Source organism: Lissotriton helveticus, chromosome 6 (assembly GCF_964261635.1).
Source record: "Lissotriton helveticus chromosome 6, aLisHel1.1, whole genome shotgun sequence".
In the NCBI taxonomy this organism is placed as follows: Eukaryota; Metazoa; Chordata; class Amphibia; order Caudata; family Salamandridae; genus Lissotriton; species Lissotriton helveticus.
Window position 1 is genome coordinate 88,084,176 of NC_136067.1, and position 27,961 is coordinate 88,112,136.

Here is a 27,961-nt window from a genome sequence, read left to right on the forward strand (position 1 = left end):
AGCATCCGTTCTTTCATAGACAAACATCTTGACATTCCTGTGGTGTAAGCATTGGTACAACAGCGACTGGACTATGAGGATGCTGTAGCTTTATCTGCATCCAGCTATCACACTGCCCATCTTTGGCTCATTGAGAATATCTGAGAACCGGCCAAAGACACTGGGCCTGATTTAGGTCTCGGCAGATGGGTCACGCCGTCACAACGGTGATGGATATCCCATCCACTGAGATATACATCCCATAGGATGTAATGCAATGTATATTTTGGCGGACAGATTATCCATCACTGTTATGATGGAGTAACCCATCCACTGAGATCTAAATCCGGCCCTCTGATTGTATCCCACCAACCTGTTAAAGCTGCACTGGCCACCGGTTAACAAATAAATAATTTTAAAACGTTATTCTATTTATATACTATATATTACCACAATGCTGTTTACCCAGGCATTTCAGAGTTCACGGCAAACAAATTTAAATTGCATACATTTACTAGATGCACCCATCGTAGCACAAGTTACTGTTAACTGTTACCAAATTCTTCATGTCTGCTACATGGGTAGATCATTTTCTGTGGCAGCCGCAAGGACATGGAATACCCTGCCTCTCTCTCTTCAAAGTCAACTTCTGATGTCCAATGTCAGGATATTACTAACAACTTCCCTCTTTACCACGGTCTGAATTTTTAGTTACCAGCAATCAGTATAGAATCTTTTACCACCAAGAAGCGATAAGCAAACATTGTGCTTAATTAAAATACTACTGATATATGGCAGGAGAGCTCCACTGAAAATCAATGGAAACTTGGGGATACAACAGTACTTCACATAAAAGTGCCCTCCCTCCAATGCCAGGGTGGAATGTATAGAGATGTGATCGGAGAGTTGCTGTAATGTGAGAGGTGAGGGGTGTTCAGGGCTTACGTTTCCATACTAGGAACGTACATGATTAATGTGCTGGGAGCTCTGGCTGTCAGTTGTCTCCTGAATGGCCAGGGAGTGGCTCCACCACACTGCTCAGCTCAATTAATACATTCCTGGTAAGTCCTGCCTCCCAGTAGCTTCAAAGTATTTTGGCGATGAGTTGGCCCCCCCACCCGGAGGAACAGTGGAGGTAACTGGTAGCAAGAGATCACAAAATGGTGGCTCTGAACCCAGATGCCCTGTTGGGAGGAGCATCCTGAATATCAAGAGGACAGGTCAAGAGCTAGCACTCCGTGCCTACACCTCTATTGCCAAAGCTAGTTAGGGGCTGCGAGTCCCACCCGTGATACAGGCGGCCAACAGTCAGCTCCACTCTCCCAGACCAAGAAATCAGCACCCCAAGAAACACGCTGACGCGTCAGAGGACCGTAGCTTCTACAGCACATCCTAGGCAGTGAAGGACTGAGAACCGTCTCCCTGTCTCCATTCAGGAAACTACATCTAGAGCAGTGCACACTGTTAGAATAGAAAAATATGCTTTAGCATTGTTTATGTAAAGTTAGCATTCGCTGCACCATTTTGTGAATAACCGCCATTTTGAATCGTAACCAAAACTAATCCTTTGTCATTTCTGAGAAACGGCCTTCTCTTAGTTATGTTTCTTCGGAGCAGAGTTTCGTTACACTAATGAATGCACTGTTCTTATTAGCGCATACCTTTCTTGTTAGGTGTAGGCCTTCTCCCACTTATCTAGTGGTGGGCACAGGCAGAGTGACCTTGAATAGCAGATAATGTGTGCCCGGTCTCAGAATCGAAACATACTCCTTTGTAACTGTCCAGCGGAATTTCTTTTGAAAATTCCATAGTGGGCGTGCTTTGATTGGTTTTGAAGTGTACATAATGTATTGTTATGCTTGCTGTTGTCAGTCCCTCTGCAGCAATCCTAAGCAACTGGGCAGACTGGGCTCCACTCTGAGTGTACCTGAATAAACAAGTATTCTCTACTGTTTGACCGACTCTTCCTTCAGTATGGAAGGCTGAGAGGTGGTCGTGAGTGACCCGGGTGACCCTATTTGGGCCATTTCCTTCAACACCGAGTCACCAACCTCGGAGCAAGGGTACCACCTACTTCCTGGAGGTATGGGATCATCCACGCTGCCTTCACAGTCACGTGGAGGTTACTAAAGGAAAACTCAGCAGCAGCTACTTCAGGACACACACGCTATCAGAGTATCTTAAGTTGCAATGAAATGAAATGAAATGAAAAATTGCACTTGTATAGCGCGTAACTACCCGGAGGCCTCGCAGCGCTTGTGACTGATTGCTTAACGCGAGCTCAGGGTAGTTCAGCAGGTTTTGGCGAACAAGTGCGTTTTCAGAGCCTTCCTAAAGGACATATGATTGCTGTTTCCTCGGATAGAGAGAGGGAGGGAATTCCAAAGTCTGGCCGCAGAATGGGAGAAAGAGCGGCCGCCCCAACGAGCTCTGTTGACTTTTATGGAGGTTGCCAACTGGAGGGTACCAGAGCGAAGGGAGCGGGATGGAACATAGGGCATGACTATGGAGTGAAGAATTGCGGGCCTGCTCGATGAAAGGCCTTGTGCAGAATGCACATGGCCTTGAATTGCACTCGACGCCATTGGAAGCCAGTGGAGTTCCTTTAGGGCCTTCTTCGCTGACTGCCAGCGGGGCAGATTGTAAAGTAGGCGGGCAGCGCTATTTTGTGTAACTTGAAGCTTCTGTATAATGGAAGCCGGGGCTCCCATATAAAGAGCGTTCCCATAATCCAGGCGGGAGAGTATCAGGGCCTGGACCATGACCCTCCTCGCCTGGAATGGGAGCAGAGGAAGCACCTTGCGGAGCATCCTCATTAGCCCGAAGCAAGTGGCGGCAGTCTTGGTAGCTTGGACCGAGAAATCGAGTGCTTTGTCTAGCCAAATCCCAAGGCTCTTTATCTGGGACTTGGGGACAGGGGGCAAGCCCAAACATGGTGGCCAGATGGATGCAAGGGCAGACGGGGGAGGATTGCCCAATAGGATGATGTCGGTCTTCTCTCCGTTAAGCTTCAAACAGGAAGATTGCATCCACCTGGCGACAGCCTCTAGACAGGGACCTAGGGTGTTGGACGATCCCTCAGAGTGGTCTAGAGAGACCACCAGTTGGGTATCGTCCGCGTAGGTGACAATACGCACACCAAAGGGATGGACTATCCTGTCTAGGGGTTCCATGTAGGCATTAAAAAGGGTAGGGCTTAGGGAGGAGCCCTGAGGGACCCCGCACCTAAGTGGGTGTTAGGGAGAAGCCACCTCCCCCTCAAAGACCTGAAAGAATCGTTCGTCCAGGAAGGATGTCAGCCATTCCAGGGCCGTGCCCGACACGCCCATGCACGCCAATCGTTGTAATAGCGTAGCATGGTTAACCGTGTCGAATGCGGCGCTGAGGTCCAATAAAATGATGGCGACTTTTCCTCCCCGGTCCAACACAGCTCTTGCTTCTTCCGTTACCGCTAGGAGTGCGGTTTCGGTTCCGTGCTGAGGACGAAAACCTGTCTGGGAGGCACGCAACAGACTATTGGATTCCAAATAGTCCGTTAAGGTGTTATTAACGTGCCTCTCCAGCAGTTTACTCAGCCACGGAAGTAAGGAGATGGGACGGTAGTTAGCCAGGTTACTGTGGTCCAGGGTAGGCTTTTTCAGCAAGGCCTTCACCATTGCACACTTCCATGAAGGTGGGACAGATTTAGAGGTGATGGATGTGTTGAGGACATCTAAGATGACCGGACGAATAACGACCAAGACCTTGATAAGGGTCTGAGGGGATGCTGGGTCGTTGGGCGACCCAGAGGTGATCTTAGGAATTAGTCTGTCTAGTCCACAAGCGTCAAGAAGTGGAATTATGTCAAGCCTACAAGGGACCAAGGGATCAGGAGTCATGGGCGAGGTGGATCCCAAATCGTCCTTAGGATTGCTGACTGAAGAGTATATGGTCTGGATTTTTTGGGAGAAGAAAACGGCCAAATCATTGCAGCGGTTTTGAGCGCCCTCAGCAGAGGGACGCTCAACAGGAGATGAAATGAGGGACTTTGCTATCTTAAAAATTTCCTTGGGGGCATTAGCAGCTGCGTTAATTTTCCCTTCATAAAAAAGAACTTGTGCCGCCTTGATCTCTATTTTATACAGCTTTATAGCAACCCTGTATTCAGCCCTTCTGAGCTGGGAGTGGTCCTTCCTCCAGGCTCTCTCAAGTTTACGACACTCTAGTTTCATAGATCTGAGGGCAGGTGTATACCATGGGGCAACTTTGGGTCTTCTTATAGATTTACGGGAGTGTTTTGGAAGAACCTGGTCAAGGGTACTGGAGATCCAATTATCAAAGTTATTAGTGGCCATAAAGGAATTGGTTACCTTCCTAGGTGGGTCTCGGGCAATTCTTCATGAATCACCCACCCTCTGTGTGTTTTCTGTCTCTGTCAGGTGAGGTCCACCACCAATCGACTGGGAGGAATAGGTGAAATTATTTGATAACTACCTAGTTGCTTTGATGAAGAAAACTTTATCCCTCGGAGAAAAAAGGCTTTGTTAATCAGTACCTTAGGTAGGGAAAGGCAACGTATCTTCAAGTACTTCGCTGTTACTAAAGATCAACAAAGCCATGGCGTCCCAGATGTGTATCAGGGAGCAGAGACAAAGGTAAACAACAGATGTGCAGAACCAGTCAACTTCGCAATGGTGCATCACAAATACTGCACCCGGCAGCAGAGAAGGATTGAGGCCATGGATGACTCTGTGGCCAGAGTGCAAGAGTTGAGATTAAATGCCAGTTCAGCCATGGATAATCTAGCGAAGGATCAACTCTGCTGCTCCACTAAGAAAATACAGGCGCAGCTGTCGGCGACCAGGACTCACTCTTAAAAGAGGCCACTGAGGCGGCCAAGATAGGAGCACAATCTACTCGTTGCATGAAGGAAGTAGAAAGTGTGGAGCAGAAGAAGGGAATGGAGCCGGCTGTAGTAGTGAGGGGTAAGCGAGCATAGTCAATACCAAGGATAGCAGCAAACGGGGGAGGCGGTGAGAGAGGAGGTAACAGCTATAGGGGAAGTCAGAAGGGTGCACAAGTTCTGGAGTTAGGGGCACCGTTCACAGTCTAAATCTTTTTTCCAGTCAAGGGGGAGTGCAGATGATGCAGGAGGAGAGGCCACTTCGTGAACTGTGTAGGGACAAGAGCGGCAAGGATAGTATGGCGATAGTGGGCGATGAAGGAGTGGCGGAATGGGGAATATTGAGCATTGGTGGAGCAGACGAACGATCTGGTGAGTAATGTCCACCATGAGCGACCTTTAAGGTAAATGAGAAAGGACTGCAATTGATGGTAGACTCAAGGGCGTAATACACCGCAGTCCCAGAAGAGTTGCGTAGAGAGTGGGAAAGATCAGATGGGAACCCAACGATATCAATCCCAAAGGATATCCGGCAAGCACAGCAGATGCCACACGAAACATGAAGGCAGATATTCTCTTTAAGGATAGGTTTATCAGGAAGGTTTATGTAGCAAGGTCAGAACTGTGGGGCTCACTGCATGCCTGGGGCAGGCTGAATCAATTAACTCCTGGTGGGCCCCGATAGAAGTAAAGCAGTGGGGGCTCCCTTAGCCCACCTCTGCTGCTGACATTGGAGGCGGTGTGCCGCCTACAGTGCCCAGTCAGAGTGTAGAGACAGCTAGTGCAGGCCACGTAGGGTCAGGAGGCGACTGACCCAGCCCGGCCGTGCTGGGGCTGGAGAGGGCCTCAACTTGTTGCCCATGACGAGGATGTGTTGAGTGGCTGATGGGTCGCTGTTGGCAGAGAAAGAGGAGGCGGACCACCCAGAGTGGAGAGGAATGACATGATGGCCTACCTAGAGCAGTGGGTAGCGCAGGAAGTAGCCCCACAGGGTCTGTCGCCATTCTTTGCCTTGGAACGGCTGCACAGAGTGCCGGCCAAGACCCCCTCAACCTGAGGCAACCCCAGCCCAGGGTGATTAGACTCCTACATTGCCACGTCAGCGGTGTCATTCTCCAACGTGTTCGAACACCGGCCACTATCAGATGGACAATGCCACAGTGGCAGTATTCCCGGATTACACCCTGGCTGTCCAGGTAAAGAGGAGCTGATGGAGGCTAGGTTGAGATATATGCTGCTTTTTCCTGCCAGCATTAAAGTTCTGATTGTCGACAGGGCCTTGTTCTTTGACGCTCCGGCAGATGAGTGGGACTGGCTAGAAACTACAAAGCTAGCAAGGATGCACACAAGTCAGAACAGAAACTGCACCTAAAGTGGAGACACTGGAAGGAGAGGTGGGGAGTGCACCAGAAGACCATCCAAGGCCCAGGGTGAACTTGAGCAAGCAGCAGCACTCGAGACGACTGACACCTTTGCCGCCCAGGCTCGTTCCTTTTCCAGTTCAAATGAAGGCCCCTCGACTGTAGAGAGCGATGACACGGAGCGCCCCTGGCAGGCCCAGGGTCTGGGGTCCTGCTAACGCCCAGGTCAGCAGATGACTTGAAAGTAGATGGGGACCCAGTGAGGGGGAGAACTGACGGCAGCCCGGGCAAACTAATGAGGTCCTGATGTCTCAGAAGAACGGGCCCCCTTGAACGTATTCGGGTGAGGGCGAAGAGGCCCCATGAGAGAGTCAAGACTTGCCTGGTTACCCTAGACAAAGGGGTTCTGGAGTTCAGCAACTCTTCAATTTCATCCTCCTGTTGTTGGTTCCTTTCAGCCAGTCTTCTGGCTCCATCCTGCATCCCATTTTCGCGACCGACATCCCCCCGTAGAAAAGCATTGGGCTCCCGACACCTCCTGAGCACCTTGCACCCGGCCACCCCAGCGCCACTGGTGGTGGACTTGGTGCTAACCTCAGAACCCTCTGCCCTCCCCTTAACCCTAGGAGCTTGACTCCCGAGACCGAGTGGCCTGCCCGTGAGCAGCCCCCAACCAAGGTGACTCCCTAGCCCCATTGGCTAACATTGGCACCCTGCACTCTGCATGCGGCCGCCCTAGTGACGGTGGTGGTTCCCCTCGAGTGCCAACCTGAACCTTGGGGGAACCTTGATTCAACCCATCAAACCTCCAATCCTCAAACCATTTAGGTACCTGTAAACTTTACATCTCGTTTTTCTCCATGAGACTGAATGGTGAGTTTTCTCTGAAAATCCTTCAGTCATGAACTGTCTTGTACGACAACAAAAAGTAACTTAGTGCCTTCACAGGAGTTAGCCAGTTATTCAATTTCCGATGCTGCTTAAACTGTGTTACGAGTGAGTTTCATGCTAAGCTGGAAAGGTAATCTCAAAGTAATCCAAAAGTAATCCAAAAGTAATCTAAAAGTAATTACAAGCATTTTTTTAACAGTTTACAAATCGTTTCTCAACTGCAAATGTAATCTGAATGCTCCTACAAAACCAGTGTTCACTGTATTTTGAAAAGTAACATTGTATGAAGAGTTTAACTTACCTGCTATTAAGTAAATTGTGGTTCTAAAAATAAAACAACAAAATAACTTTTTATACAAACAATTGGTCTGAAGTTCAGTCTTTGAGTGTGTGAATTTATTTGCTGACTGAGTGTGTACAACAAATGCTTAACACTGTTAAAGCCTTACTGCTCGACCACACTACCACAACTAGAGAGTAGAGTGCTTTCTACTTTAACATCTGCCTATCTTTGGGGATCCACTGGACTCTGTGCACACTATGCCTTACTTTGCAATAGTATATATAGAGCCGGCTTCCTACAAGTGCCAACTGCCCGGTTCAGGGCCTGTATGGGTTGTAAGATGGGGCGCGGAGAGCTCTGTCTCGACTGCTGCAGCACAGGAGAGCATGGAGGTCCCATGCGGGGACTTTTTGGGATAGCAATAGGGGAGACTAAGTACAACTTACTTATGTGTATCAAATACTAGCCTTTCAAAAATGCAGGGGGTTGGACGTGGCCCTGCTACGGGAAATGCATTTCACGAAAGGGGAGAAACCAAAGCTATGGGGGCGCTGGAGCGGACAGCTGTAAGCAACTGGTTACTCATCTGTTGCAAGAGCGCCTTCATTTGGGTGAGACCTGCGATGCCCTTTAAAGCGCAGAGGGGGACAATTGACGGGGAGCGCAGGTATGTGCTGGGACTAGGGAAACTTGATGATAGGCCATTGCAGGTGGGCAGTGACTGCGCCCGGAACATGGGACAGACTCCGTTTCTGGACTCCCTGACCCAGGTGCTGTCGAGATGTACGCAACCCATTGGTAATTGGGGGGGACTTTAACTGTGTGATTGAAGCAGACTTAAACAGGTTGTAACTCTGGCTAACAAACTCCCCGAGTGTCGGCACGGGCAGAGATTTCCGTGACTGGCTGGCACACTGGGACCCAACTGACAGCTGGAGGGACAGGAATGTGGCGAAGAGAGAATACTCCAAGCATTCGACAGTGCATGCCCTACATGTTTGCCTGGATGGGAGACTCTGTTCATCAAGACTGGTTGAAAACATCACACACATGCGCTGGGTTCGACAAGTCCCCCTGATCCCCACTTGGAGACTCCAAGGTGAGGTAACTGTGGGAGCCAATGTTTGGGAGCCACTGGCAGAGGCTATAAGTGACTATTTCCAACATAATTGGTGACTGGCAACGCACACAAATATTTATGTTATAATTTTTCAGCCCCGACGAAGTTTCAATCTGTTAAACGAAACGCGTTGGCTGGAGCTCATGTGTTTTTTCTGGAAATCTGAAATAAAGAATTGATTTATACGAAGGAACAGACTAGTGTCTGTCATTGGTAAAGACACGTTTGGTAGTGCACCGCTCCAATTCTTCACAAATGTGGATTGGGACGCCTTCAAGGTGGTGGTAAGGGGCTACTGCATAGGCATTTACTGAACTCTGACAAGAAAGCTGTCTACCTTAGAAGGGGAATTTAGGGAACTGGCCCTAGATTTTGCAAATAATCTTGAGCTCTGACACAGATTGTTTGAGAAGAGGGAGGAACCACAAAGTAGCGACTGAGAACCTTGGATTGGAGGGAATATGTCACCATGCCACACGCCGAGGGTGGCAGGGCCTTTAAACTACTGAGGTGCATCGAGGCACGAGGCAGGGTTGTCCACTGTCTCCGCTGCTGTTTGCCCAGGAGTGGAGTCCTTTGCAGCAATGCTGAGGACAGAGTGCCTGGGGAGGGGTGCCATTAAAAGAGGGAGACCCATGACGTCCCTCTATGCAGATGACATGTTGCTCTCCGTCCTGGATCACACGGAGGGAGTGCTGTGGAGCCTGGCACACCTAGCAGAGCTGGGTCCGGTCTCGGGCTGTGCATTCATTGGCACAAGACCTGCACCTTTCCTACTAGCCGCCACCAGCTGGAGCCCCCAGTGGGGATACAGTGGGCGGGGGTCAGATGGGAGCCAAGGGTTCTCTGGTGCTTGGGGGTCACATCTGACGCAGACAATTCAAAGGCCTCATGGCTGTGTGACGCTCTGGTGCACTCTACAACTGCCCAACAAGGCAGGGAAGGCACTTACCAGAGTGACCATGCTGCCAGGGTGCTGCGTCACTGTGCCAACCTGCCCTTATGGGTTCCACTCCTTCACCTCCCTGCCATGGGAGCGGATCTGGGACAGACGCATGGTGGCGCTTCAGGCGTTGTAGCGACCAGCTCGGCAGGGTGACCTGGGGGTGCCCACTGTGAGAAATACTATCTAGCGATGTAGCTGCTTGGCTCCCCGATGGCTTGCAGACAAGGAGGGGGCAGGAGCCGGGCGAGTTCAGAGAGGGTCAGCACGGAGGCTAGAGGAGTGGACTGGTGTGGGCAGGACGGGGCCCCACCACTCGGGGGACCTCTTGAGGAGGGAAACCCCATAAGTATGGCTAGCTTGATGGCCGGACATGGCTCATCGGGCCTCACCTACGAGAGGTGAAGACATCAACGTGAAACCTGTTGGGGGGCACGGATGACCCCCTACAAACACTGCCCCGCTCGGACATGACCGCAGACCCATCTCTGGACTGTACAGGATGCCACTGGCATTGCACGGTGATAGTTTGCCACACACCAGAGAGAGCTGGGAGGGGGCATTGGGCAGGCCCCTGAGAGCCAAGGGAGGGGCTATAGGGCAGGTCCCCGAGAGCCACGGGAGGGGCCACAGGGCAGGCCCCTGAGAGCCACGGGAGGGGCCACAGGGCAGGCCACTGAGAGCCAAGGGAGGGGCCACAGGGCAGGCCCCTGAGAGCCAAGGGATGGGCGCAGGCATTGGAGCAGTCCTGTCCCATACCCTGAGGAGGGACACAAGATTTAAATACTTGCAATTCAATGACTTCAACATGGCATACCTGACCCCACACAGACTCACCTGATGCCACACACCCAGATGTGCACCAGGGGCCGTCAACTGGAGGCGGACTGTGCCCACATGGTGCGGTGATGCCCACACTGCCACATTTGGGAGAGAGTAACAGAAGGCTTGGAATGTACCCTGGGTAGAAGGGGCGTGGGCGCAGCAGGAATGTGTCTGTGGGGTCTGTTTCCCTGCCAGCAGGCACAGAGGGTGGGTGGGTTTCTGGATCTGACACTAATGTTGCTGAAAAGTGTTTGTTTGGGTAAATATACATTCGCATGAGTAAAGCCAGCCTTACCAGTGCTTTAAAACCAATGGAATGTATGGAGAGAGGGTCTGTGTGGAGAGGAGGGGCGCAAATGGAATGTATGTGAGAGAGGGTCTGTGGAGAGAGGAGGGCAACAAATGGAATGTATGTGAGAGACGGTCTGTGGAGAGATGAGGGGCACACATGGAATGTATGTGAGAGAGGGTCTGTGAAGAGATGAGGGGTACACATGGAATGTATGTGAGAGAGGATCTGTGGAGAGATGAGGGGCACACATGGGATGTATGCGAGAGAGGGTCTGTGGAGAGATGAGGGGCACACATGGAATGTATGTGAGAGAGGGTCTGTGAAGAGATGAGGGGCACACATGGAATGTATGCGAGAGAGGGTCTGTGGAGAGATGAGGGGCACACATGGAATGTATGCGAGAGAGTCTGTGGAGAGATGAGGGGCACACATGGAAGGTATGTGAGAGGGTCTGTGGAGGGGTCTGTGGAGAGATGAGGGGCACAAATGAAATGTATGTGAGAGAGGGTCTGTGAAGAGATGAGGGGTACACATGGAACGTATGTGAGAGGATCTGTGGCGAGATGAGGGGCACACATGGAAGGTACGTGAGAGAGGGTCTGTGGAGAGAGGGGGGGCACACTGTAGGAGAGTAAGATCTGCTTCGTATAGTAACCCCACTTTTTGCTGACGTTTCACTGTTTTTCCGCTGGGGTCCTGCTATCCAGGACCCCAGCCTAGCTGCTTCCTCTCTAAAATGATTGCATGTAGTTTAGATACAACACAGATTGGCTTCTGGGGTGCCCTTATAAGTCCCTAGTATATGGGAGACCACGCAAAATGACACAACAGGTCTGCTACAGCAGCCTGTGTAAGGTGGTGTATGCACCCCTTACTTAGATATAGGTTCCCTATATCTACCTTATATCACTGCACATATAAACCTATCAGTCACCCCTATGGCAGGCCTTATCAATCCAGAAGGCAGGGTCCTGAGTTTTGTGTGAGAGGGTGCCCATGCATGAGCAGGGCCCCTCTGCAGGCTTCAGAATCTATTCTCCGGGGTTGTTCTGAAATGCAGCCAGACCATATACTCTTAAGTGCATTATAACCTTGCAGTAAATGCTAACTTTGGAATGGCTGCAAGAAAACATGTCGTGTTTGGTGTCACACACCTTGAAATCCTACCTCCCCGCCAGTACTGGCAGCGGAGGTATGATTCCACCCTCCTAGAGGGAGAAACATAGCCACACCGGTACCAGCTTAACAGAACCCTGGCATCACAACATGGATGCTGCAGCCACAGACACGTGTCTGGCCTCCTGCTGCTGAATGAAATTCCGGCAGGGGAGGCCTGGACAATAGGTTTCCTGTCACATGGAGGTGTCACCAACTCCCAGACAGGCTTTAGTGTATTGGGGCTGGGTGGGTGCACTCCAAGAGTGCTTTGAAGTCTGCACTAGGGGCACATTTGATGTCCCTGTGCATAGCCCCGTTCAAACTGGTGGCAGGGGCTACCAGCCCCTGCTCTGGGGTGAAACTGGACAAAGGAAATGGGTGTAGCCACCCTTCTTTCCAAACCCTCCCATAAGTGGGTCCCCAGAGTTTTTCCCCCTTTCCTTGGGTATAATGTAGGAACCCCTGACTACAGGACTTTAGATTTACCTGGACGAAACTCTGATACTGAATCCTGGAACTTCGACGATCTGCACAACGCTGGATGACTGAAGATTCTCCCTTGGAGTAAAGGAGTTACTTACCTGCATGGCAGGCACCAAAGACGCATCTGACCGGTTTGCATCTCCAAAGCTACCGCCGGACTCTGAAGAAATTGAAACACAGGAGGTGGGTTCCCAGACTTCCCAGAGGCTGACCCGAACTCCCAGCAAAACTGAGACCCGTAGGCCTCGTGGGGACCGTGGAACCGGAACCCCTGGACACAGTGCACATTTGCAAGTGCATATGCTTCTTGGCAATCCTTGAGGCTGTGCTTTGGGTTACTTGTATCCCAGACCCCTAGCACCATTTCCACCAAAGATTGTTGGCCTAAACTCCACGAGTGTTCCGTGAGCCGACCCTTTGTGATTTCTCGCGAGGTACCTTCGCGATCCCTGTTCCATTTACCTGTGGGTCCCTGAGAAGGTAACTTTATGTTTCTTTGGGCTTCCCTGGTTGTTCCAGACGAGCCCCGACTCTCCATTGCTTGGCGAGTCCCCTGGACCTTGCTGGTCTTGCTGGTCCTCTCCGAAGCATATTTTCTCCTTCTGCATGGGTTGCTGTTGCCAAGCCTTGTTGTGTTCAATCCGATCACCAACGCCTTAGCACTCGACATCCTTCGTGAGACAGCTCAAATCCAGCACCTGGTCGTCGTCGACGCCTCCTGGTCCTCGTGGCTGCAGAGTCAAGCTTCACCTCTTCTCACATGAATCTCCCAACATCGGTGGGCCTTCGTCTATTGTGCCCTTGGTCCCTGGCAAGTGACCCAGTCTCTGTCCCCTCTGCTTTCAGGTTCGTCACATCTTCGATCCAGGCTTGGATCACACCGGCCACTTTCCTTCTTCACGGCAGCAGCACTTTGCAGCAGGTCGCCATTGAAAACGACGACGATTCCCGACATAATTTGACACCTATGCACCCGGCTGCCCTGGGTAAGGTAACTCGAGTACTCTGGTGCTCCCGTGGGTGTTGGCCCTAGAACCTCCTAAGTCTAAAGGGGTTTGCTCAACGTCCTCTCCTAAGTGTCCTTAAACTTTAAAATTCCAACCGCGACTTTCCCCATAGAAGCTAACGGAGCTCGCGGCTGTGTTCTCACACTGCGCACGTCCCCCGTGGGTCCCCTGTGTCACTACCGTGGGTGGTTCCTTGAGGTCCCGACGATTCTACAGGCTCTAGGTCTTGTGTTTAGTCAAGTTGTGGTTCTTATACCACTTTCTTAATATATGGTTTCGTTTCCCCGTGGGGCCCATTGTACATTGTGCTATTTACTTAAGTTCTATCGTGTTTATATTGTGTACCTGGCTCTGTAATCTCATAAAGAGATTACTAGAGAGTGTTTAGTAATAAATACATATAATATATAAATATATTGGTCCAGTTGAAGGCAATCGCCGAAACGCGTTGACCGTCCTCCTCGTTCGCATTTAATGGTGCTGTAAGAAATAAAAATCACCTTAACCTGAAGAAATTACGTTTTTGGATTCCGTTTGTGCTGTGGTGTATCCGGACTGCTTGGCTACGAACTGGAACTCGGATATATATATATATATATATATATATATATATATATATATATATATATATATATATATATATATATCTCGTGTGGTTCTCCTTTCATTTAGGCATTCAAGAGGTTATGATCTGGTAAACCAAGCTGCTTTACACTCCTCCAAGACTTAGCCTGAAGGCTGCTCTCCATAGCTACCACTAGGATAGCTTTCAATAAAGGTTGTCTTAACCTATCATCAATAAGGGTTGTTTGGACTAGTGCACGGTGCCCACTATAACTAGAGGACACCATATACCAGGGCAACTTCTCACACACAAATGGAATGAATGTGAGAGAGGGTCTGTGGAGCGAGGAGGGCAACAAATGGAATGTATGCGAAATAGGGTCTGTGGAGAGATGAGGGGCACAAATGCAATGTATGCGAGAGAGGGTCTGTGGAGAGATGAGGGGCACACATGGAATGTATGTGAGAGAGGGTCTGTGGAGAGATGAGGGGCACATATAGAATGTATGTGAGAGAGGGTCTGTGGAGGGGTCTGTGGAGAGATGAGGGGCACACATGGAATGTATGTGAGAGAGAGGCTGTGGAGAGATAAGGGGCACACATGGAAGGTATGTGAGAGAGGGTCTGTGGAGAGATGAGGGGCACACATGGAATGTATGTGAGAGGGTCTGTGGAGAGATGAGGGGCACACATGGGATGAATGTGAGAGAGGGTCTGTGGAGGGGTCTGTGGAGAGATGAGGGGCACACATGGAATGTATGTGAGAGAGGGTCTGTGGAGAGATGAGGGGGACACATGGAATGTATGTGAGAGGGTCTGTGGAGAGATAAGGGGCACACATGGAATGTATGTGAGAGAAGGTCTGTGGAGAGATGAGGGGCACATGGAAGGTATGTGAGAGAGGGTCTGTGGAGAGAGGAGGGCAACAAATGGAATGTATGTGAGAGACGGTCTGTGGAGAGATGAGGGGCACAAATGAAATGTATGTGAGAGAGAGTCTGTGAAGGGGTCTGTGGAGAGATGAGGGGCACACATGGAATGTATGTGAGAGGGGGTCTGTGGCGAGATGAGGGGCACACATGGAATGTATGCGAGAGAGTCTGTGGAGAGATGAGGGGCACACATGGAATGTTTGTGAGAGAGTCTGTGGAGAGATGAGGGGCACGCATGGAATGTATGTGAGAGAGGCTGTGGAGAGATAAGGGGCACACATGGAATGTATGCGAGAGAGAGTCTGTCGAGAGATGAGGGGCACACATGAAATGTATGTGAGAGAGGGTCTGTGGAGAGATGAGGGGCACACATGGAATGTATGTGAGAGGATCTGTGGCGAGATGAGGGGCACACATGGAATGTATGTGAGAGAGTGTCTGTGGAGGGGTCTGTGGAGAGATGAGGGGCACACATGGAATGTATGCGAGAGGGTCTGTGGAGAGATGAGGGGCACACATGGAATGTATGCGAGAGAGTCTGTGGAGAGATGAGGGGCACACATGGAATGTATGTGAGAGAGGGTCTGTGGAGAGATGAGGGGCACACATGGAATGTATGTGAGAGAGGGTCTGTGGAGAGATGAGGGGCACACATGGAATGTATGTGAGAGAGGGTCTGTGGCGAGATGAGGGGCACACATGGCATGTATGCGAGAGAGAGTCTGTGGAGAGATGAGGGGCACACATGGAATGTATGTGAGAGAGTCTGTGAAGGGGTCTGTGGAGAGATAAGGGGCACACATGGAATGTATGCGAGAGAGAGTCTGTGGAGAGATGAGGGGCACACATGGAATGTATGTGAGAGAGAGGCTGTGGAGAGATAAGGGGCACACATGGAATGTATGCGAGAGAGAGTCTGTGGAGAGATGAGGGGCACACATGGAATGTATTTGAGAGAGGGTCTGTGGCGAGATGAGGGGCACACATGGAATGTATGCGAGAGAGTCTGTGGAGAGATGAGGGGCACACATGGAAGGTATGTGAGAGAGGGTCTGTGGAGAGATGAGGGGCACACATGGAATGTATGTGAGAGAGGGTCTGTGGAGGGGTCTGTGGAGAGATGAGGGGCACACATGGAATGTATGTGAGAGAGGGTCTGTGGAGAGATGAGGGGCACAAGTGGAATGTATGTGAGAGAGAGTCTGTGGAGAGATGAGGGGCACACATGGAATGTATGCGAGAGAGGGTCTGTGGAGAGATGAGGGGCACGCATGGAATGTATGTGAGAGGGTCTGTGGCGAGATGAGGGGCACACATGGAATGTATGTGAGAGAGGGTCTGTGGAGAGATGAGGGGCACACATGGAACGTATGTGAGAGAGGGTCTGTGGAGAGATGAGGGGCACACATGGAATGTATGTGAGAGAGAGTCTGTGGAGAGATGAGGGGCACACATGGAATGTATGTGAGAGAGAGAGTGTGGCGAGATGAGCGGCACACATGGAATGTATGTGAGAGAGGGTATGTGGAGGGGTCTGTGGAGAGATGAGGGGCACACATGGAATGTATGTGAGAGAGAGTCTGTGGAGAGATGAGGGGCACACATGGAATGTATGCGAGAGAGAGTCTGTGGAGAGATGAGGGGCACACATGGAATGTATGTGAGAGAGGGTATGTGGAGGGGTCTGTGGAGAGATGAGGGGCACACATGGAATGTATGCGAGAGAGAGTCTGTGGAGAGATGAGGGGCACACATGGAATGTATGCGAGAGAGGGTCTGTGGAGAGATGAGGGGCACACATGGAATGTATGCGAGAGAGGATCTGTGGAGAGATGAGGGGCACACATGGAATGTATGCGAGAGAGGGTCTGTGGAGAGATGAGGGGCACACATGGAATGTATGTGAGAGAGAGTCTGTGGAGAGATGAGGGGCACACATGGAATGTATGCGAGAGAGAGTCTGTGGAGAGAGGAGGGGCACACATGGAATGTATGCGACAGAGGGTCTGTGGAGAGATGAGGGGCACACATGGAATGTATGTGAGAGAGAGTCTGTGGAGAGATGAGGGGCACACATGGAATGTATGCGAGAGAGAGTCTGTGGAGAGAGGAGGGGCACACATGGAATGTATGCGAGAGAGGGTCTGTGGAGAGATGAGGGGCACACATGGAATGTATGTGAGAGAGGGTCTGTGGCGAGATGAGGGGCACACATGGAATGTATGTGAGAGAGGGTCTGTGGCGAGATGAGGGGCACACATGGAATGTATGCGAGAGAGAGTCTGTGGAGAGAGGAGGGGCACACATGGAATGTATGCGAGAGAGAGTCTGTGGAGAGAGGAGGGGCACACATGGAATGTATGCGAGAGAGGGTCTGTGGAGAGATGAGAGGCACACATGGAATGTATGTGAGAGAGAGTCTGTGGAGAGGAGGGGCACACATGGAATGTATGTGAGAGTGTCTGTGGATAGATGAGGGGCACACATGGAACGTATGTGAGAGGATCTGTGGAGAGATGAGGGGCACACATGGAACGTATGCGAGAGAGAGTCTGTGGAGAGATGAGGGGCACACATGGAATGTATGTGAGAGAGGGTCTGTGGAGAGATGAGGGGCACACATGGAATGTATGTGAGAGAGGATCTGTGGCGAGATGAGGGGCACACATGGAATGTATGTAAGAGAGGGTATGTGGAGGGGTCTGTGGAGAGATGAGGGGCACACATGGAATGTATGTGAGAGAGGGTCTGTGGAGAGATGAGGGGCACACATGGAATGTATGTGAGAGAGGGTCTGTGGCGAGATGAGGGGCACACATGGAATGTATGTGAGAGAGAGTCTGTGAATGGGTCTGTGGAGAGATAAGGGGCACACATGGAATGTATGCGAGAGTCTGTGGAGAGATGAGGGGCACACATGGAATGTATGCGAGAGAGGCTGTGGAGAGATAAGGGGCACACATGGAATGTATGCGAGAGAGAGTCTGTGGAGAGATGAGAGGCACACATGGAATGTATGTGAGAGGGTCTGTGGCGCGATGAGGGGCACACATGGAATGTATGCGAGAGAGTCTGTGGAGAGATGAGGGGCACACATGGAAGGTATGTGAGAGAGGGTCTGTGGAGAGATGAGGGGCACACATGGAATGTATGTGAGAGAGGGTCTGTGGAGGGGTCTGTGGAGAGATGAGGGGCACACATGGAATGTATGTGAGAGAGGGTCTGTGGAGAGATGAGGGGCACACGTGGAATGTATGTGAGAGAGAGTCTGTGGAGAGATGAGGGGCACACATGGAATGTATGCGAGAGAGGGTCTGTGGAGAGATGAGGGGCACACATGGAATGTATGTGAGAGGTCTGTGGCGAGATGAGGGGCACACATGGAATGTATGTGAGAGGGTCTGTGGAGAGATGAGGGGCACACATGGAATGTATGTGAGAGAGGGTCCGTGGAGAGATGAGGGGCACACATGGAATGTATGTGAGAGAGAGTCTGTGGAGAGATGAGGGGCACCCATGGAATGTATGTGAGAGAGAGTCTGTGGCGAGATGAGCGGCACACATGGAATGTATGTGAGAGAGGGTATGTGGAGGGGTCTGTGGAGAGATGAGGGGCACACATGGAATGTATGTGAGAGAGAGTCTGTGGAGAGATGAGGGGCACACATGGAATGTATGTGAGAGAGTCTGTGGAGAGATGAGGGGCACACATGGAATGTATGCGAGAGAGAGTCTGTGGAGAGAGGAGGGGCACACATGGAATGTATGTGAGAGAGGATCTGTGGAGAGATGAGGGGCACACATGGAATGTATGCGAGAGAGGATCTGTGGAGAGATGAGGGGCACACATGGAATGTATGCGAGAGAGGGTCTGTGGAGAGATGAGGGGCACACATGGAATGTATGTGAGAGAGAGTCTGTGGAGAGATGAGGGGCACACATGGAATGTATGCGAGAGAGAGTCTGTGGAGAGAGGAGGGGCACACATGGAATGTATGCGAGAGAGGGTCTGTGGAGAGATGAGGGGCACACATGGAATGTATGTGAGAGAGTCTGTGGAGAGATGAGGGGCACACATGGAATGTATGCGAGAGAGAGTCTGTGGAGAGAGGAGGGGCACACATGGAATGTATGCGAGAGAGGGTCTGTGGAGAGATGAGGGGCACACATGGAATGTATGTGAGAGAGAGTCTGTGGCGAGATGAGGGGCACACATGGAATGTATGTGAGAGAGGGTATGTGGAGGGGTCTGTGGAGAGATGAGGGGCACACATGGAATGTATGTGAGAGAGGGTCTGTGGCGAGATGAGGGGCACACATGGAATGTATGCGAGAGAGAGTCTGTGGAGAGAGGAGGGGCACACATGGAATGTATGTGAGAGAGGGTCTGTGGAGAGATGAGGGGCACACGTGGAATGTATGTGAGAGAGAGTCTGTGGAGAGATGAGGGGCACACATGGAATGTATGTGAGAGAGAGTCTGTGGAGAGAGGAGGGGCACACATGGAATGTATGCGAGAGAGGGTCTGTGGAGAGATGAGAGGCACACATGGAATGTATGTGAGAGAGAGTCTGTGGAGAGGAGGGGCACACATAGAATGTATGTGAGAAAGTCTGTGGAGAGATGAGGGGCACACATGGAACGTATGTGAGAGAGGATCTGTGGAGAGATGAGGGGCACACATGGAACGTATGTGAGAGAGAGTCTGTGGAGAGATGAGGGGCACACATGGAATGTATGTGAGAGAGTCTGTGGAGAGATGAGGGGCACACATGGAACGTATGTGAGAGAGAGTCTGTGGAGAGGTGAGGGGCACACATGGAATGTATACGAGAGAGGGTCTGTGGAGAGACGAGGGGCACACATGGAATGTATGTGAGAGAGAGTGTGGAGAGATGAGGGGCACACATGGAATGTATGTGAGAGAGGGTCTGTGGAGGGGTCTGTGGAGAGATGAGGGGCACACATGGAACGTATGTGAGAGAGGGTCTGTGAAGAGATGAGGGGCACACATGGAATGTATGTGAGAGAGGATCTGTGGAGAGATGAGGGGCACACATGGAACGTATGTGAGAGAGTCTGTGGAGAGGAGGGGCACACATGGAATGTATGTGAGAGAGGGTCTGTGGAGAGATGAGGGGCACACATGGAATGTATGCGAGAGAGGGTCTGAGGAGAGATGAGGGGCACACATGGAATGTATGTGAGAGAGGATCTGTGGAGAGATGAGGGGCACACATGGAATGTATGTGAGAGAGAGTCTGTGGAGAGGAGGGGCACACATGGAATGTATGCGAGAGAGGGTCTGTGGAGAGAGGAGGGGCACACATGGAATGTATGTGAGAGGGTCTGTGGAGAGATGAGGGGCACACATGGAATGTATGTGAGAGAGGGTCTGTGGCGAGATGAGGGGCACACATGGAATGTATGCGAGAGAGGGTCTGTGGAGAGAGGAGGGGCACACATGGAATGTATGTGAGAGAGGGTCTGTGGAGGGGTCTGTGGAGAGATGGGGGCACACATGGAATGTATGCGAGAGAGGGTCTGTGGAGAGAGGAGGGGCACACATGGAATGTATGTGAGAGGGTCTGTGGAGAGATGAGGGGCACACATGGAATGTATGCGAGAGAGGATCTGTGGAGAGATGAGGGGCACACATGGGATGTATGTGAGAGAGGGTCTGTGGAGGGGTCTGTGGAGAGATGGGGGCACACATGGAATGTATGCGAGAGAGGGTCTGTGGAGAGAGGAGGGGCACACATGGAATGTATGTGAGAGGGTCTGTGGAGGGGTCTGTGGAGAGATGAGGGGCACGCATGGAATGTATGTGAGAGGGTCTGTGGAGGGGTCTGTGGAGAGATGAGGGGCACGCATGGAACGTATGTGAGAGAGGGTCTGTGGAGAGATGAGGGGCACACATGGAATGTATGTGAGAGAGGATCTGTGGAGAGATGAGGGGCACACATGGAATGTATGTGAGAGAGGGTCTGTGGAGAGATGAGGGGCACACATGGAATGTATGTGAGAGAGGGAATGTATGTGAGAGAGGGTCTGTGGAGAGAGGAGGGGCACACATGGAACGTATGCGAGAGAGTCTGTGGAGAGATGAGGGGCACACATGGAACGTATGTGAGAGAGGGTCTGTGGAGAGATGAGGGGCACACATGGAATGTATGCGAGAGAGGATCTGTGGAGAGATGAGGGGCACACATGGAATGTATGTGAGAGGGTCTGTGGAGAGATGAGGGGCACACATGGAATGTATGTGAGAGGGTCTGTGGAGAGATGAGGGGCACACATGGAATGTATGTGAGAGAGGATCTGTGGAGAGATGAGGGGCACACATGGAACGTATGTGAGAGAGGGTCTGTGGAGAGATGAGGGGCACACATGGAATGTATGCGAGAGAGGATCTGTGGAGAGATGAGGGGCACACATGGAATGTATGTGAGAGAGGGTCTGTGGAGAGATGAGGGGCACACATGGAATGTATGTGAGAGGGTCTGTGGAGGGGTCTGTGGAGAGATGAGGGGCACAAATTAAATGTATGTGAGAGAGGATCTGTGGAGAGATGAGGGGCACACATGGAATGTATGCGAGAGAGGATCTGTGGAGAGATGAGGGGCACACATGGAATGTATGCGAGAGAGGATCTGTGGAGAGATGAGGGGCACACATGGAATGTATGTGAGAGGGTCTGTGGAGAGATGAGGGGCACACATGGAATGTATGTGAGAGAGGATCTGTGGAGAGATGAGGGGCACACATGGAACGTATGTGAGAGAGGGTCTGTGGAGAGAGGAGGGGCACACATGGAATGTATGCGAGAGAGGATCTGTGGAGAGATGAGGGGCACACATGGAATGTATGTGAGAGAGGGTCTGTGGAGAGTTGAGGGGCACACATGGAATGTTTGTGAGAGGGTCTGTGGAGGGTCTGTGGAGAGATGAGGGGCACACATGGAATGTATGTGAGAGAGGGTCTGTGGAGAGATGAGGGGCACACATGGAAAAAAAATGAAAAAAAGTTGAATTCTGCAAAGATGAAATGGCAGTGAACTCCGTTTTACCCACTCTAAGGTTTGACCACATTCTCAATACTGCATGTTTTAAGCCGAAACTAACTCGTCTCACTTCCACTGAACTCTGGTTAGTCCTTTGCTCACTAAAGCCCCCCCGCGGGGGGGAGGGTGCTGGTTGCACTTCCTGTGCCAGCTGCAGGTTGGCATTAAAGCTGAATGCATTGGCGCGCTCCCTCCAAATCAAGCTGGAGTGACGAGCTCTGCCCACACCTCCTCCCGCAGTGCCCCGCCGGACAGGGGGCAGTGCCCCGTCACACAACAGATGTTTAAAACCTGGTATAGCGCTATGAGAGAAGGCCTCACTGCTCGGCGCTTCTATACCCAGAGAGTCAAAGCCTGAAAGTAAATTCACACCCTTGGATGGCACCGGGCGACACCTGGCACCCCCACCACACAAGGCACCTGTTGACCTGGGGGGAGGGGGGGGGGTCCTTCGCCGTGAAAAAGACTCCGCAGAATCAATGCAAGGACCGCATCTTTGGACGTGTGAGCCTGTTCAGTGGAACTGCCCATCGCCTACCTTATCTCACCCTCCACACCCCAGGCACGGCCTCTGGCAATGTGCCACCCTGCCTGGCATGGTCCCTGGTACGGTCCCTAGCACAGCCTCAGGCAGACCCCCTCCACGCCCCCAGGCACACTCCGGTGCACACAACCTGGGGCTGCCCCAGGCGCACTCCCCGGCACACCCCCAGGCACACCCCAGTGCACACTCCAGTGCACACTCCAGTGCACACTCCAGTGCACACTCCCTGGTGCAGCCCCAGGCGCACTCCCGGCACATTCTCTAGCACTGTCCCTGACACACTCCAGTGCACAATCCATGGCGCACACCCCAGGAACTGTCCCTGGCACTGTCTCTTGCATGCGCCCAGGCACACTCCCAGGCGCACATTCCCATGAACACTCCCTGGCACACAGTCCCTGGCGCCGTCCCGTGCACACTCCCAGGCGCACTCTCCCCCAGGGACACACTCCCCGGAACTGTCCCTGGCACTGTCTCAGGCACACCCCCAGGCGCACTCCCTGGCACACTGTCCCTGACTCACTCCCTGACACACATTCCCACGCACTAACCCTGGCACACTCCCAGGCGCCCACTCCCAGGTGCACTGTTCCAGTGCACACACTCCCACGCACTATCCCTGGCACACTGTCCTAGGCAAACACTCCCCGGCACCATCACTTGCACACTCCCTGGCGCACACTCCCAAGGGCACAGTCCCAGGGCACACACTCCCAAGCACTGTCTCTGGCACGCCCCAGGCGCACTCCCAGGCACACACTCCTAGGAACTGTCCCTGGCACTGTCTCAGGCATGCCCCCAGGCGCACAGTCCCATTAACACACTCTGGCACCATCCCTTGCACACTCCCAGACACACTCTCCCAGGTGCACCCCAGGCACTAGCACACTTCGAGGCACAGCGCTTGGCATACACCCTGGCACTGTCCCTGGCACACAGTCCCAAGCACACACTCCTTCGCGCACACTCACAAGACCACACTCCCAAAAACACACACCCTGGCATACCCCCTGGCGCACTCCCTGGCGCGATCCTACGCGCATTCCCTGGCACACCCCCCAGGCACCCCTCACCTGCACAGACTGTCTCTTGAACATGGTTCGGCTGCTTTGTCCCTGGAGACCCAGTATGTAGCTGTGACTGCTCCTGCGATCAGAGCCACTGGCATCACAGGCGCAGAGCTGTGAGGTGGGCGCCTTGGCTGGACAGAGGCAGGACTCCTGGCTGGGCAGTGTGGGTTCCACCAAGGCAGAGATGGGACCTGGCTGGGCAGTGGTTACACCAGGGCAGGGAAGGACCTGGCTGGGCAGTGGCAGGAGCCACCGGGACAGAGATGGACCTGGCTGGGCAGTGGTTACACCAGGGCAGGGAAGGACCTGGCTGGGCAGTGGTGGGTCCCACGGGTCAGGGATGGACCTGGTTGGGCAGTGAAAGGTTCTAGCTGGACAGGGGCGAGGTTGTGGTGTGGTTCTTCAGCTGGATACCCGGTTCCTGCCGGATCTGTGTTGGGGGTCACCCTGCACAGAGGTGGGGGTTCTGCCTGGCACCGGTGCGTTGGCTCACAAGGTGGCAGTGATTCAGCTCTGATCGCACTGCATGCTGGTACTTGTAGTACTTTCCCGTGACGGCATGCTGGATGGCGAGGGTGCAGCTGACAGGCGCCCCTCGCTGCCTCTGTCTGGAGGGGGACAGGGCCCCTTCACACAAAGGGGGTTGTGGCGGGGGCTAGACTGGGCGAGTTCAGAGAGACGTCACCCCTGCTGGGAGACGGGTCTGAGTCCTGCGGTTGATAATCCGTGGCCAGCCCTGGTCTTTAGCACAGCACCGAGAGGCCAGGCTCTGACAGGGGCACGCGGCTCACTACACACCCCGCCAGCCAGAAAACCACCCTCCTGGGCAGGGCGTGTGTCACGGGCCACCCTCACCCTTCGATGTACACGTCTGGGGTGGCAACAAGAGTTTACAGCGCCGAGAGGAGGGCCGTGCAAGGAGGCACTAAACTCTGACAGAGGCGGGGACAGTCTGCAGCCTCCTGGGCATGCGCAGACCTACCATACTATTCCCGGGCGCATGCGCCCCAAGGATCACTCGCCTCGAAGCGCAGGTTTCATTAATGGCCAGCCGGTGTACTATCGATAGACCCACCCCATCTGGCGTTACACCCCCCGCGTTTCCACGCATGCGCATAATTATGCGCATGCGTGGAAACCCCATGTCTTGGCTGCATGTATTTTGAAGCGCCCCACTTTCAGGCCGTTTAGTGCGCATGCGTGTGTTTACACGCATGCGTTTTCAAGATCCAGCGGCGAACACTACTCCTGCTTGAGCAGTGTTAACCACAGCTGCCAAGGCTTCAAATTGCTGTGTGCAGACATGCCAACCCTCCCGCTTCAGGCGATTACAACAAAGGCCAAAGGGCAGAGCTAGGTCTTTTCGCATTACTTAGGGTGAGCAGTGTGTGAGTGTGTAGGGTGAGCAGTGTGTGAGCGTGCAGGGTTAACAATGTGTGAGCGTGCAGGGTGAATCTTGTGTGAGTGTGTAGGGTGAGCATATGTGAGGGGGTAGGGGCAGTGTGTGAGTGTGCAGGGTACAAAAACTGGAACTAAGTCTACCACACACACACCTAAGACCACACACACAGACACCACCACACACACACTCTCACACCACACTCTCACCACCACACTCTCACCACCACACACACAACCACACACACACACACCACCAGCCGTCAGTGCACGTTTCCACCAGGCACACACACCACCAGCCATCAGTGCACACATCAATTGTTAACGCATCCACAATTAACTATTGTTGCAATCGCAATATGGTGCACTTTACTTTTACAGATATTCATCTAAACGCAGCATGCCACCATTGCTACAACTCAAATCCAACCCACATAATTCCACTGCACACCACATGCATACACTCCATAACACATGGATAAAAGACATTGCCATTTACAATGCCATTAGTTCTAACACAAATAAATCCGAGACCTATTGCATTTCCAATGCTTGTTAAATGTCAGCTGTATCTGGGTCCGTGTTGTAATTGTGTGTGCTGTGTGCAAAACAAGTATTGGCAAAACTAACAGTAGTGGCATAATTAAAAATGCCAACCTGGTCACGCAGAAAGGGTCTTGGAAAACCTTCACAGATTACAGCCAGATTTATTGGCATTGGCTTTTTGCAATGCTGGTTTTTAAGGTGCACAAAAGGATCCATGAGGCTGGCCAGACACAGTCACATTAGGGCCTGGATACAGCTAAAGGCTTGCCTTACTAACTAAGCCAAGGTAACAACTCTATGCCACCATATGACCTCTAGGGGTTCGTAGCCATAAAAGGTGCCCCAAAAAGCTGCCTTTAACGCTACTAAGGGTTTGTTTCCTTATCAATTTAGGAATAAAATGGGGTCCACCTGTTGGACGCAATGGTGTTAAGAGTATGTTCAGCTGAGTCAAATAGCCGGTGTACCTCAAGTAGTAGTTACAGATTCTGAATATTCTTATATACTCCTACACTAAAAAACTCAACATGACCTCCTGTGACGAAGAACCAAATGTTTGATTCGGTATAAGATGCTTGTCATCATGGATGCTGCGTTTTTGTAATGTTGTAAATAACCTTTACACCCCCAGTTGCACGCTATCACCTCAGACTGAGGACCACCAGATATGTGGAGCCGGTGACCTCCAAGTAGCACACAGATGTCTGCAGAGGGTTTAACCCCTACGTCGACCACCCTCCGCATTTCATCATCCCACATTAGACGAAAACCAGTTAAATTCACCTGCAGCCATATACATGCCCCTTTCTATGGCAATAGGGGCAGCTGCCAGAGGCGCCACCAAACCAAACACTAGATTTCTCCTGCAACCAGAAAATCGTGCACCTGACATATCTGCTAACATTTGAGAAGAGGAAAGTTTTGTAGTAAATACGGGGGACTTTATTTTTCCACTGACTTCCATTGTAGTGAAGGGAATTTCAGGTGCGAAGCAACAAAAAGTTTCTTATTTCCTGTTGTAAAAATGGGGAGTCTCCCGCCCGACTCGGGCGCGTTATCACGTATAAGACATTTGAGGAGAGAGAGTGGTGTGCAAACGTCTCTACACCTGTGGCGGCAAGAAGTCACAGTGGGACCTGTCATCACCTAGGAATCTGTACTATTGAAGGCCCGGCGGCCTCTGGGCTGGGAGGGGTCCTGTCTGATGTGGAGAGCCGCTCACTTTCCCCTTCAAAAACAGACTTCATCATCGCCACGAGATGTAAAAATAAAATACTGCACACGCGGCCCTTTTTTGGACAAACTCGATGTGTAAGCGGTGTTAGACCAACCACATGTGAGGATCAGACGATTTTACGGAATCCTGTCAGGACCATAAATGTAAAGAGCAATGCAGAAAAGAGCCCTCCAGCTCCCCCCCCACCCACCCCAAAGTACTAGTCATCCTGGTTTTCAGTTGTTGAAACAAGAGAGCAGCATCGTAGGTGCCACCTTCAGCCATCTCTTTATGGCTCTGAGTTACTTGCTTTACACTCTCACTGCAGTTCACCTCTGCTGAGCTTGGCCATTGTTCACTTAATCAGGGCCTTAAGTGGGATGAAAAAACTGGGGGATCTCTCAAGGGGGCGTGGCCAATGTAATTAAGTGTGTGGCTTAAAAACACGTAAGCAAAAAGTTTGTGCATAACATAGTGTGCCGCCCGACTGGTATTTTGCTGTTTCTGTCTTTGCATCCAGATATATGATACAACAAGCAACCTCATACCTACAAGTCAGGGCTATTGGCTTTGTCAGTGGTTATTAGTTGCATAAGATAAATAAGCAGCAACTATGGATTGTATATAATATTGAAAAAGCTTCCACATAAAGTCCTGGTGACACCACGACAATGTTGCTGCTCCTGAGTTCCGAAAAGAGAAGATAAATCCAGAGAGAAAATGACTCTTTAAAGGATTTCCCTTCCCCTACAACACTCGAAAAAAAAACTGACCTCCTGTGCCACGGCACAAAACAGAGCCCGACAGAGACCCGTTTCGAGGCCTTCTAAAAAAAACTGCCGGTGCTCAGACCCGGCCCACTTAAAGCCCTGCACTTAATGATGACAACCCCTGCTTGCAAGGCTATGCTACGAATTGCAGTCTTCATGTGACAACCATGTTACAGTTATTATTTCCCAACAATGCTTTTATTTGACAATACCTCAAGATCTTGGAGGAAATTAAAATTACTGTGATTCTTGTCCTGATTTTTGGGCAAGCGGTGACGTAATTGCACAGGAAGAGGTCCTCACAAAGTTCAATTGTTAATTATAAAAACATTGAGAAAGTTTAGTCCTCAAGATTGACAACCAAACGTCATTTTCGTGATATAAAAGTATAGTTTGTGGCAGGCGGTTTTTTCTGCACAGTTTTCCACAGCCCCCCATGCAAGCTGTCCACGTCTCTGCCACCCTTTCACCCTGTTCTTCGGCCCTTCATCCCACCCAAGCCCCAGGGCTCCTGCAGCCCTCCCCACCCCCTCCTCACCTCACAGTATGCAGTAACAGCCCCTCTCTTCTCTTGTACAACTCCCAGGAGAAAGAGGGCCCTGTGACCTACGCCTGTGCTTCAATAACCCACCGT

The 27,961-nt window shown here is 51.6% G+C and overlaps 1 protein-coding gene and 1 long non-coding RNA gene across 3 annotated transcripts in view; one reads left to right on the top strand and one right to left on the bottom strand.

Moving 5' to 3' along the window:
- Window positions 1-24,345, bottom strand: part of LOC144762260 (uncharacterized) — a 263,530-nt gene extending 239,185 nt beyond the window's left edge. The window contains exons 1-2 of one of the 2 annotated variants that reach the window (XM_078647407.1): window positions 23,704-24,345; window positions 23,401-23,666 (exon numbers count right to left, since the gene is read on the bottom strand). In XM_078647407.1, coding sequence (XP_078503533.1) covers window positions 23,401-23,424 — 24 coding nt within the window. In that variant the 5' untranslated portion in view covers window positions 23,425-23,666; window positions 23,704-24,345. Of the gene's footprint in view, window positions 1-23,400 lie in introns of both variants that reach the window. The other variant, XM_078647406.1, reaches the window with a different exon arrangement.
- A 305-nt stretch (window positions 24,346-24,650) lies between these two features.
- LOC144761227 (uncharacterized) overlaps window positions 24,651-27,961 on the top strand; it is a 28,120-nt gene continuing 24,809 nt past the window's right edge. The window contains exon 1 of the long non-coding RNA XR_013595637.1: window positions 24,651-24,774. This is a non-coding gene — a long non-coding RNA (uncharacterized LOC144761227). The remainder of the gene's footprint in view (window positions 24,775-27,961) is intronic.